The 13,613-nt window shown below is 36.8% G+C and overlaps 1 protein-coding gene across 4 annotated transcripts in view; it reads right to left on the minus strand.

Annotated features, from left to right (window-relative positions):
* Nucleotides 1-1,616: 1,616 nt before the first annotated feature.
* WT1 (WT1 transcription factor) overlaps nt 1,617-13,613 on the minus strand; it is a 57,182-nt gene continuing 45,185 nt past the window's right edge. For 3 of the 4 annotated variants that reach the window (XM_081939923.1, XM_081939921.1, XM_081939924.1), the window contains 4 exons: nt 13,149-13,299; nt 9,178-9,267; nt 5,545-5,637; nt 1,617-3,526 (listed from right to left, as the gene is read on the minus strand). In XM_081939923.1, coding sequence (XP_081796049.1) covers nt 3,405-3,526; nt 5,545-5,637; nt 9,178-9,267; nt 13,149-13,299 — 456 coding nt within the window. In that variant the 3' untranslated portion in view covers nt 1,617-3,404. The remainder of the gene's footprint in view (nt 3,527-5,544; nt 5,638-9,177; nt 9,268-13,148; nt 13,300-13,613) is intronic. The other variant, XM_081939922.1, reaches the window with a different exon arrangement.

Raw genomic sequence — 13,613 nt, forward strand, 5'->3', positions numbered from 1 at the left:
CTTCGCTCCTTGATTAATTTCCATCCATTGTTTCCTGTCTTGCCTTCTGGTGCTTTGTAAAATAAGCCCCTTCTATATTATTTTGAATATTTCTACATTCCTTTGAAGTCAGAACTTTTCATTAAGATGTTTAATGTTGAAGCAATAGGTACTTAACCTGGAGTATGCAATTAGGTTGTGTGTTTGTATACTGTATAGGTATGTAAACACTGTCATAAGCGCTTTCTGTCTACCTAGGCAACTGTATTAGTATGGGAGAATCTTTTCCTCCCAATATCCCTTCCCTTATATCTTATTTTTATTTTTTGTTTTAGATTTTTTAAATTTTTAGATAGGGACCATGAAGATTGGGACCATCTGATTATTCAGTTTTAATAGATAATGCTGGCTGAAAAGTAGGGGGAAGTAACTTTAAATAAAAAGGTGTATAATGAAAATGAATATATGTGCATAGATAGCCTACTTTTTCCAAACCGTTTTTTGCCATTCTTGCTATGAGTTTCTCCAGAGGCACGCTGTCTTTTGACAGCAAAAGATAAAACTGACTGATACAAATGAGTCACAGTTCCCTTGAAATAGTGATTAAATTCCCAAGCAAGAAAGATGACTTGAAGAATTAACTGTTGTGTTATCCTAGAAGATGCAGCTGTACTCAATGAAGGGAATTAAGCCACTTCACTTTACTGCTTTTTGTTTTATATCTGAATATGGAAAAAGTGAATGTTGTCATCATATTTTTAAGAAAAAAAATATACAGGTTAAATTTAAGATAAAAACAAATTAAAGCCATATGCCCAAACATATCTTCGGTGCTTGGTAAAATACAATGGTTTGGTTACAAATATATTTTCTGCTCATTTTTATACCTTACTAGCTACAGCAAGAATATTCATGTCATCAAATTACTATAGTATTTGTCACATACGTGTATCAAGATAATATGTAGGTTAGAATATTGGGCAAAGTTGTTTGGGGTAATGGAAGTTACAACTTCCTATCTATCTTAATATCTAATAGACAGTCGAATTTTCTCCATAAAAATGATTAGGAGATCTTGATCTATGCATTCTTACTAAATCAAACTATAATTAAGAAATGTTAGTATGATAAAATTCACGGTACATTCCTTTTTCATGTGACAGTACAGCTTCACTAGAAGAATTTTGTAATAAAAATGTATTTATGATTAACAATATAGAGTGCAGCTTTGTGAGGATTGTAGAATAAGGTTATGATTTTAAAGGGAATAAACTGAAATGCCTACCTCGGCATAGCTACATTACGTTGTACCAAAAGTGTTGGAAGTCTGTACCAAAATAGCAGAAATAATTTACTGAAGGCAAATGAAACCAGTGTGACTTTGGGATTTTTTTCTTAAAGAAGTCCTATCCGTGTCTGGGGGAAAAGTGAAGTTCTACAACATAATATGAAATGTGATACTGTTGTCAGTACAATTCCCCAGTGAGAAGGATAGATTGTGGTCAAGACCTAAACAGGTTAACTAGTGGTCACTCTAGATTTTCCTTTATATACAAAAGAAGTCAACACTATTGAAGAAATTTGAAACCTAATATGCCATGAAATAAGACATCTGTTGGACTCTTATTTGTTACTCTTTAAATGGGCTTTATTTAAAAGCTCAATGAACAACACAGGTACAGCCTTTGTGGTATCCAGAGTTTTCAGGAATTTCTGATTCCTAAGAATTCTCACATTTATTTGCTTTCTAAATTTAATTATTTAAAAGCAAATACATTACTTGATATATATATTTATAGATAGAGATATATACACCATTTCAATCAATTCATAGTAAATAATAAACCTCAAATCCTGAAATAATATATTTCCTCACACTGGGCATTTTTAAATTTTATTTTTGGGTTTCTTGCACATATAATTGTAAATGAGGTTTAAGTCACTTAAGAGCTATTTGTTTAAGCGTAAGAGCCATATGTTAATGGAAAATCTGGACCAGCCTCTTAAGTTCAATTTTAATTTTATACAACTTGCTAGCCATATAACCAGCATGGCTGCATGGTAAAGAAATCCTAAATTTCTATAATTATATGACCATATGTTGTGCAAGGACCTATTTCACAGCACTTTTATGTATATTGACTCGGTTATCTGTCTAATTAAGTTCAGTGGTGGTTATTTTCAGGACAGGATTGCATTGTCAAGATTTCACATACATTGTAACTTTCTGCTTTCTTAAAAATCAGGGCAAAAAAGGAATGATAGGTTGTATATCTAAATGCAAAGGTGCTGGATTAAGATAAAAAATCAGACATAGGGATGATCCCTCCTTAACTTTTAGAAATGAATATCTGTTGCTCTTCCATAAGCAAGTTCTAGAAAATCTCTTTCAGCTCCTAGGTTTTCCAAAAATAAGATAAACTAGAAATTCATCAGTCTTTCATTATCAGTCTTGGCATCATATAGATCTTTTAGAACATGTTTACTGAACATACATAGGATCATCGTGGCAATTGGTCAGAAGTAATGCATAATCAGGATTTGCACACAACATATGAATGCATGACAATGTGTATTAGGCTGTCCCCATATGACAGGGAACCCTGCAAAGGCAAAATTCCCAATTACACAGAGAAAGAATACACATACATAGTATAAGCTTATCATCTCTATGCAGATAAATAACTGTGTATAGATCAAGATGTTAACAGCATGCACAATCTGACTTATACACACACAAACACATGCACACATGGACGCACAGAAGCATACACACAACAAATATTCAATGGAGTTTGAAGGGGCCTCGCAGGATAGGCAATTCTCCCTATACATCCCCTACCTTCAATGTGGAGATACGTGGGAACATCACAAAATAATTGTGAGATGTAACATTCCATTGCATAGTGGGAGATGCATTTACCCTCACCTCTCAAATGTGTTGTTTATATCTATTTATCTATATAAAAATATTACATCCACAGTTCTGAGAGTTGCAAGTGAGGATTTGGATTAGTTTGTTTATGTAAAAATTCTCCAAAGAGAATAAAATTGTCTGCCTTGGATAATCTGATATATATTGTACAGGACTGCAGTATGAATTGACGTTTGCATATACCATTCATTATGTATGAGTATGACTGAGCACTGTGACAAATTTCAAGTAAAAAATAAGTACAAAATCTTCTGAAGGAAAGAACAAATATACATAAACTAGAGTCTATAGCAAAATTTAAAGTGTAACCTAGCCAATGTAGTTATATAATAATGTTACAAATTTAAACCATTTGAGGTTTGGGATGGAAAATTCCAAAGTCCAAGCTGAAGGCATCTGAAGATTTCCTTACGAGCAAAGAGATGATAGCTGAAAATGTTTGCAACAGTTCGTAGTATTCCATCTGGGTTGTGCAAAAAGTATGAAACATCTAAAGGGTAAGTTGAAGTTTAGTCATGTTCCTGTTGTGCATATTATGATGACGGACCAATTCATCAGAACGAGCAAATTTCTTTTGGCAGCTGGGCCACCGACAGCTGAAAGGTTTTTCACCTATTAACAAAATGTACAGTTATACATTATCATCATATTCCTAATACATACTATTGCCTTATCCCCTCCTAGAATTTTGGTTAAACAGCAATAGCACTTAGACTTATATTACTGCTGCATAATGCTTTACAGTACTCTCTAAGTGGTTTACAAATGTCAGCAGATTGCCCCCATCATTTTACCAAACTTGCAAGGCTGGAACCTTGAGTAGGTTAGAATCGAACTCCTGGCTGTGGGCAGAGTTAGCCTGTAATACTGCATTCTAACCACTGCACCATCACACCTTAGAGTTGAAGTAGATGCCTATCTTTTGACAATAGGGTGCTTCATTAAGCTCACATTCAACTTTCCAAATATTCCAATAGAACTTGAGTTAATCTCTCAGTTTCTACTGCTTTTAAATAAAAATGTGTTCTATATGTTTGCAACATTTTTGTACTCTGAAGAGTTCATAGAGCATCCAGTATAGAAGGTGCTCAGTAGATTATTTTCTCAGTTAAACCTTCCACTATTTTTAGATTTATAAAACGACGTTTTCTTTAAGATGTTTAAGATGTTTTCCTTAAGTATTATATCTATTCATAGTTTGAACATGTATATTATTTTATGTGTTATATTATGCATACATTTATATACAATACAATGTATACATACATTACAATGTAATGCAATGTAATAAATATAATGTAATAAATATGATATTGTAATGTAATAAATATGATATTATAATATATAATGTAATATAATGTAATATAATGTTATAATATAATATAATATAATATAATATAATATAATTAATATAACATAATATAATATAATATAATATAATACAATATAATATAATTAATATAATTAATATAATTAATATAATTAATATAATTAATATAATTAATATAATTAATATAATTAATATAATTAATACATAAACGTCCCTTTTTGACTGAGAATAGTCAAGTTTCACAAGGTTGCTTAAAGGAAAAATGGCCAACAAGGCTTTACATTACATTTTATGATACTAATTATCATAGCCAGGGATTCAATTCCCTATTTAATCCCTCAGTTGAATGAACTTGTGATCCAGGGGGTGGTTAACAAAAAGTCTCAGCCCTAAATCTGTACCAAACAAGCACAGCATCTATGTTTCCCCTTTGCAAGCAGACAAAGCTTACCTCCCTCGGGACAAAAAGTGTGCAGCAAAGCCAAGTGGAGGCAGAGGCGATCCTAATGCGGAGCCCACTCCATCCCATCGTCTCTCAGCTTGCCTATGGCCAGACCATACAAGCACCTGTGTGGGGCATCAGGGTCACCTGCCTTTCCCATTCCCCATGCCTCTGCCTCTGCCTGCTGCCGGTGGTGCCACGCAATCCTCCCACGAGCCTCCCATGAGTCCTTGTGCTGCACCAAAAGGCCACTGGGCTGTGGCTGCTGCCAGACGTCATCAGCCCCCATGCACTTGCCACCTCTTGCACTGGCCCTCCCATCCCCCCCAGGCTTATTTTTGGGATAGGGCTTATATTAGACCCACCCCCTAAAAATCAGGCTAAGGCTTGTTTTCAGGGTGAGTCTTATTTTCAGAGAAACACTGTAAGGTTTGGGTCTGTATGTCCTATTTAGAATGTTGGCTAGAAGTTGCAGCCTCAAATTAAGCTGAGTTAAAAAGACAGATTAGGGCAACTGTAAACTGTCACCTGAACGTAATTCTTCTGCCAAAGGATAATAGTCATGACTCTTGATTTTGCTCTAAGCCAGGTGTATCCAGCCTTGGCAACTTTAAGACTTGTGGATGTCAACTCTCAGAATTTCCATGGCTGGCTGGGAAATTCTGGAAATTGAAGTTCACTAGTCTTAAAGTTGCCAAAGTTGATTGTGCGTCCCCCCTCCACCCTACGCATTATTTTCTCTGTAATAGCTAAGACATATCAATATCACATATGCCCAGAATAATTTCCTAGAAATACCATAATTTAATTTTCAATAAAATAAATAAGAATATATAAATGGGAAAAAAGTATACGCACTTGTTTTACCTGTATGAGTCCTAGTGTGAGTCTTCAGATGATCAGATCGGGAGAACTTTCTCTGACAGGTTTTACATTGGAATGGTTTTACACCTAAATACATAAAATAAATCTATTCTTGGAATCTAGTAACTTTACAAATTTCAGAAACATAGACTTTTACTTCTATTTGACAATTGCCATTTCTGCCCCTAAGTACAAAATTTCACATGTTTAGTAGCGTTAATCAAGCAACTCAACTACCTGACCTTTCTCCGTCTCTTTGTCCTTCTTCACTCAATTTAGTGCTTTTACCATGCCTTGGTTTCTGGCAAAAAATGGAAGCAATAATTCCAGTGGCGTAGCGTGGGTTGTCAGCACCCGGGGCAAGGCAAGTAATTTGCGCCCGCTAACCCGTGGCAACCCACGCTACGCCACTGGACTCGGGACATGAAGGGAGCTCTGAAGCAGCCGTCCTCCTTAGCAAAGCTCGCAGCGCCCTCTATAGGCCCGAAGCAGAATCATTTTCTTCCCTCGGTTCTGGGAAAATAGGAAAAGGTAAGCCGCCCGAGGTCTTCACTTGCTCTAATTTAAACGTATCGCGTTATTAACGTCCCTCGCCCTGCCCAGCAGTCTTCAAGAGACCCAGATCTGCAGAAGAAAACTTTGGCCCTCTTTCGTGCTCTCGACCCCGGGGAAGACCTGCTCGCGTCTCTTTTGTATTAAATGTGGGAAGCGTTCCTCGGCTTCATTCAATTCAAATTCAGCCTTGAAATACATGCAAGTCAACAGCAGAGAGCTGCGAGTGCGAGCATGCCCCCCCCCAGATGTTGCGCCCGGTGCGGCTGGCCCCCCCTGCACCCCCCACGCTACGCCACTGAATAATTCACTTTGGAGTGAAAACTTGAAAAATTGGAAATAAGAAACATCACGTGATTGTGGTTGTTATTTCTCAATTCACTTTGAAATTGTCCTTTAATAATGTGCACTTTTTTCCATTTCAGTTCAGTACAGCATTCTTCACATATCCAAGCGCTTTTTAAAAACTATACGCATGATGTGGTTTTTTTAAAAAAAGAGTTTATTTCCTGTATTTAGAAGACGCTTTAAAAATTAACTGTGCACATAATATATATAACAGTATTCCATTACCTCTCTTCTAAGCTTACTTACAATTGTCCATAAAGGAGCTCCAATTCTCTGTTAGTGTACTATTTAATTTAGTTATTTGAATTAGGCATTTTAAAATATGAACAGCTATATAAATACAATGAAATAAATAAATAAATCATAAAGTATTCCTAATCTGTAGATGTCTATGCAAGCATGTCATTGCATAGAAATATTTTCTCCTTATTTCTTAAGATGTTAACTTTTTTTAAAATACTAAGGCTGAAGACATATTTACTTACCTAAACCCTATTCAACTTAATGAATTGTATTTCTGTTTGAACAATTAGATATTTATCCAGTGCTGTGATCTTTATTAAAACTATGTACAACTATATAGTTTATTAAAACTAAATACAACTTTCAAAATATTTGTTTGAAACAAACTCTCAGTCCTGTAAGGTAGACCAGAGTGAGAAACGAATGCCATTTGTCCTATTTTTATTAGAGTGACTATAGTATCAGAATCACGTTAATTCTGAATATTCTTTCCCTCCTCCCTTTTTGAGAATTAGGGAAGTGAAAGTCCTTAGTCATGAATTCCTCTTTGCATTGGGCTTAAGCTACATTTATCTTTGTTGCTTTGATAATGGATGTTCCCTCTCTCCCTCAAGGTCACTCACTATACCCTTTACACATGCACAAGAGCTTTTCTTTCATTAGACTGCACTGAAAAGTAAGCTGTAAAACACGAGGTATATGTTTGTTTATACTGCCCAATGTATTTGGGTTAGGATTGATGACCCGAATTAGAGTACGTTGAATAATTCTAGTTGCTTCACAAAGTAATGGTGGGACTAGGAGGAACTGATCGCAACCTTTGTAATTATCCTGTAAGATGGTGGCACCAGAATAGGACTTTTTGCAAGGATTCGATGATGCCAATTCATAAAGTTTGACAACTTCTCTGCAGATTCCAAACATATAGGAAATTGATGGGATTAGGGTGTATGAAATAGAGCAGAAGTCCCCAACCCAGTCGATGGACCAGCACCATGCCAGAAACTGGTCCTCCCATCCAAGGGATGTAGGCAGCACGTTAAACCAAGCCCCCTCCAGTCCATGGAAAAACCTCTTTTCACGGAACCAGTCCCTGGTGCCCAAAAGATGGGGGGGCACTGGTGTAGAGTGACAGGACTGGGATATGCTCAGCACTGTTTCATTTTGGAAGGAGACATTTATTAAAATTGAGATACAAATTTGCTTGCATGCTTTAGGAACTATGGGAACCTTCCTATCCTAATGCTCTGACTTGAATGGTTTTTTTTTTTGTGGGCAATATTACTAATATTCTTTTAAGGAATAATGTCAGAAATGACGATTGGCTGGCTTTTATTATGCTTTTGCTTGCACTCTCTTGTTGCTTTTGCTGCCATCTCAGGAAGCTCAGCATTGCCTTGCGAAGAACCAGGTTGGGTAAGCATACCAGCAGCAGAAGCAGCAGAAAGAAGACTACAAAGGTCAGCTAGGGTGGCATGGGCCACAGAGAGCAGAGGGCCAAAAGAGCAAAGATGGAGGAAAGATAGGTGGCGGGAGAAAAGTTGCAGCATCCCTAAGGTTGTAAGTGCAGATGGACTGCCAAGCGCCCAAATTTTGATCGCGTGGCCATGGGGCACTGTAACATCAGGGACAGGTTGTGAGTCCATTCATTCAACACTGCCATAACTTTGAATGATTGCTAAAGCAATAGTCGTAAATCAAGGATCACCCGTATCATTAAAAAAGTATTAAACCTCATTAAGTAGCTATTATTTCAATTATCAAGGAGTATAATCATCTCCCCACAAGTGGTGGGATTCAAAAAATTTTACTACCGATTTTGGGGGTGTGGTGTGGTGGGTGTGGCATGGCTTGGTGGGTGTGGCTTGGTGGGCATAGCAAGGGAAGGATACTGTAAAATCTCCATTCCCTCCCAACTCCAGGGGAAGTTTACTGCAAAATCCCCATTTCCTCTTGATCAGCTGGGACTCGGGAGGCAGAGAATAGATGGGCCAGTCAAAGGTGGTATTTACGGGTTCTCCGAACTACTCAAAATTTCCGCTACCAGTTCTCCAAAACTGATCAGAACCTGCTGAATATCACCTCTGCTTCCCACATTATTTATTAAGCATAGGGAAAGAATTACTTCCCAGCGTTTCAGGCCAAAAAGTTAGTTTTCAGGATCGCCTATGCTCAGCATATATGGTTATACATAAACAAATTATCTGACATCTAACTACATCTAAGGCACAAATGCCCTTTTCAGGGTACACTCTAACTGATCTGTACTAACATTACTATATTTTTAAGGGGCATATAATTAATTGCAACCTAGGTACAGCACTCTGCTTCTTTGTCGTATATTTCTGAACTTATACAAACTTATACAAAGTGCCAGCCTTTAGTGCTCTTAAAAGCAAAAAAATTACAACTCCATTTCACATACCCTTGATAAGGGAAACCACGAATTGCAACAAATTTCAAAAGCTCAGATATGCAACATACCTGTATGTCGCCTTTGGTGCCTTTTGAGTTGATCTGAACGAGAGAATCTTCGTTCACAGTCCTTAAAGTCACACTGATACGGTTTTTCTCCTTAGAAAAAAAAAGGTTATTTGAAGGAAGTAATTAGCATTGTAAGGCATTAAAGGAAACCTCAGTTAACACATTACAACAACTCTCCCGTGTAATATAGAGATAGCGCAATGGATTATCTTTAGAGAAAAGATAATATAAATGTTTGAAAAATGATGTTTCTACTTTCTAACTTAAAAATAAATGGTTGGAATTGTGTAAACGATTTATTGTGCCAAGGCCTAGGCTCTGAGTGTGTGAAAAGAAGATGGTATGATTTTGGGGGGCTGTATTTATTGTAAAAGTTTTGTAGTTGTGGTATCTTACAACTTCTTGCATAACTTCTTCCCGATTGCATTTGCCTATCCCACCAAATCAGGCAGGGAGGACAGGCAACAAGTCCCATCTCCAAAGGAGTTCTATCTGGCATGTTTTTTCTGCTGTAACCCCTCCCCTCTGGAACCTGATGTTATCTCCATCACTATTGGCCTTCCAGAAGACCCTTAAAACTTCTTTTCTCTTCTTTCTTTTTTTAATCATCCATGGTGATCCAAGGGGCAGCCCACAAGGTGGCTATATGAGAGTGTTGTTTGTTCTCCCACCTTCCTTGGTTTTACAAGTTTATTTGATACTTCCTTTTTATATGTCTTATGTTTATTTTATTTAGTTTTTAGATTGCTATGGAGCTTTTAACTGTTATATTGTATACTGCCCAGAGTCACATTTTTGTGAAATCAGTAGCTATAGAAATATACTAAAGAAATGGATGAATTGTTTTAAATTGTTAACTGCTTATTATTAACTTAGCCAAAGTCTTTAAAAAAATGTCTTAAAAAATATTTGTAAGAGACAGAATAGGTTATTCAGGAAACAGTTAAAATCCATGCATTTGCAACTACGTAAACAATTCCATTGCTAGAATGCATATATGGAGCAATGAATACTTGTGACAAAGAATCAACCCTGGAAAAAATAGGGAAAGGTTCAAGGAAGGAATTGAACATTGTTTACAAAGGGAATCATGAGTATCTTGTTTATTTGCTTTGTGGTTATAATAAAGAAACATTTTTATAGACACTTGTTTATTAATTAAGGAAATATGTGGGGTTTTTTTAATGTAGGTTTTTGAGGAAACAACAGATTGTTCAGTCCTATTTATAACTTCTTCTGAGAATAAACACCAATTCAGAAAAATCACATAATAAGTCTCCAGCTAAGTTATGGAAGTTATGAAGTCTCCGCAGCCTGATCATGTGCTCTTTTCATCCTTACTATGTATCGATACATGGAAAATTCAAGTATTCATGAATTTCCCATGTATTCCATGAAATTCAGCTTCACAGCGAATTCCTCCATTAGCTTAGCTGATCCAAAATCCGAAGCAGCATTAAATCCCAGCAACAGAAAGTTTTTACAAAATGTGGGTTTTTTGCATTCAAGTTATAGTTCTGGAAGTGTTAGCAGCAGCTGAAAAGTTGGCACCCCTAACAAATTATCTCAATACTGTAGAACCCAAGCAAGGTAAGGAGCATTAGGTTTGTGGTTTAGCATGTTTTCAAGAGTTAAATGTATTGGTATTTTTTCTCATCAGTAGTTACTAGTCTGTGGTCTCAGCAGATGGTGAACCCAGACAATCTTGGCTGATCTTAGAAGCTCAGCAGAGTGAGTCCTAGTTGGACTTGGATGAAGAAACTGCCTGGGAATTTGAGGATTGTTGGCTAAGCACTTTCCATAATACTGCCAAAAAAACTGTATTGATGTAGTTAGACTTAACTTAGGCATTTATACTTTTAACCTAGTTCCCCATCTTGGATAATCAGAAACAATTGCATTATAATGCTATCATCTTTTTTGTGGGTCATATTGAGATGTAATTCACTAATAAATATATAAACCAAGTTCTAATTAAAATTGTAGTTACAATATATCTGGAGAAACCTGAATGGGAGAATCTGACCTCTTAGCAGCAAATCAGCTCTGTGATAAAGTCAACAAAGAAATTGCAGTCTGTATAAAATGAGTTGAGTAAGTTCAAATTTTACTTTTGTATAAAAGAAATCAGAAAGTAAGTTACAATTGTTTAACTTGCATACTCCACAGCCATTTTTCTATTTCCTCAAAGAGTTGTTATAATTTTTTTAAAAACCTCCATTAATATAAATTTTGTTACTTAATGAAATTTTAATTTTCACCACAGATAATCTGTTACGAAAACTTTATCTTCAAAGTGATGACTTATTGTACTCGGTTTGCTTACAACTCATTTTTGCTGGGAAGAAAAAGTTCATTGAAACTAAGTATCATTTTGTGTGTTTGAAAAAAATCCTCCAGTCATACATCACTTGCAAACTAATAAATCATTGTTGCTACTTCTTGTTAATGATAGGTGAAAGTGGATGCAATATTATTGATAAAGATTTTTTTAAAATATATTATTTTGGGTGTTCCAAGAAAATAGTACTTTTTTATATCTGGGTCAACAGTATTAATACTAAGAGGGGACAGTAAACAACCATAATGGTAACAGAGATATCAGCAAAATTTCTGCTGAAACAGTGATAAGCACGGATACAAATTCCAGCTTTGTGCATCAGAGTTCCACAGATAGTAACACCATGCAAAATAACAATTTTCAGGAAGTGTAATGAATCAGTTGTTTTATAAGGGAAATCTTCTGACCCACTCTTTTTTCTTCTTTTTTAAAAATTAATTGTTATTCAGCTGCTCCACTTCTGTACCCCATGAAATTTTAAGCTGCATTTTAAGAACCATACACTATGACAACACTACAAGCAAATATTATTCACTCATTCCGAACGATACACAAATCCCTTTAAAATAAAAAATCCTGAGGTATCCAAAAGACTAGAGCAGGGGTGTCCAAATTTGGGAACTTTAAGACTTGTGGACTTCCAGAATTCCGGAAGTCCACAAGTCTTAAAGTTCCCAAGTTTGGACACCCCTGGACTAGAGGATGTATTATGATGCAGACTTCTGTGAATTATAGCTCACTTCACTGCAATATGTAAAGTTTTTTATATATACATTAATTCTTTCCTGATGTTATGCCACATCTTTCTGTAACATTCAAATGTGAAATTACCAGTAGTCCTCAAATTGCAACCAGAAATGAACCATAAATTTCCATTGCTAAGCAAAACAGTTGCTAAGTGAGTTTTGCCCTGTTTTTACAACCTTTCTTGCCGCAGTTGTTAACTGAATCGCTGCAGGGTTAAGTTCAGAGATGGGTTGCTCCCAGTTTGGCCTGGTTTGGCTGAACTGGTAGTGGTGATTTGACCTGGGTCGCAGAACCGGCAGTGACCAAGGCTGGCCACGCCCCCAAACTGATTCCCTGGTCTCTTCTGCCATTACAGGCATGTTTCTGTGCATGTGCAGAACAAATTACAGTCAACTGCACATGCGCGAGCAAAGCATGTGTGAAGCGAAGGGGTACCAACCAGTACAGGAACCCACCCCTGGTTAAGTTACTATAGTAGTAACATGATTAAGTGAATCCGGCTTCCCCACTGACTTCATACATCATAAAGGGTAATCACATGACTGACACACATGAAGACACTGCAAATGTCATAAATATATGCCAGTTGCCAAGCATCCAAATTTTGATCACTTGATCATGGGATCCATGGACAACGGTCATGAGAAAAATAATCACAAATAACTTTTTTTCAGTGCTATTGTAACTTTGAATGGCCACTAAATGAATGAGTTGTAAGTTGAGGACTACCTATATACAATTATCCCTGTATCTTCTTGGGGAAGGAACTGCATGCACCATATTTTCATGAGTACATGGCCCCACTGAAGTAATAGGTTGACAATTCTATTGCCAAAGGCTCCGAGAATCTTTGGGCCTAGAAAGGTTATCAAAAGATACTTACCAGTGTGTTTTCTACCATGCATCTGCAAATGAGACAGTTTGAAATATCGCTTGTTACAGCCGGGATACACGCACATGAAAGGTCGCTTTTCATTTGTGTCACTTGCTGATCTCACAATTGTTGGAGCCACCCCAGACATCCGCCGCATATCCTATGATGGCATAAAGGGGAGGGTTTTACATACAATATATTCTGGGCTCATCAGAGCAGTGACGTGCAGGCAGGGGAGGCAGGGAGGCACAGCCTCACCACTGTCATCATGAAAAGAAAAAAAATGTAAAGGGAAAAAGGCGAGAGCTGAGGTCAGACTGAGCTAGTTGCTGCCTGAGCCTGCTTCACCGTGAATGACTGCTTAACTGTTTAAAAAAGCCTCCAAAAAAGCACCCTCTTCTATGAGGCAGGAGAACTGTGGGCTGCTCCTACATCAGGAATTTTTAGGCTTTTAACCCTTAAGTTAAGCAAGGG

Source organism: Natrix helvetica (genome assembly GCF_964273705.1).
Source record: "Natrix helvetica genome assembly, chromosome: 1".
In the NCBI taxonomy this organism is placed as follows: Eukaryota; Metazoa; Chordata; class Lepidosauria; order Squamata; family Natricidae; genus Natrix; species Natrix helvetica.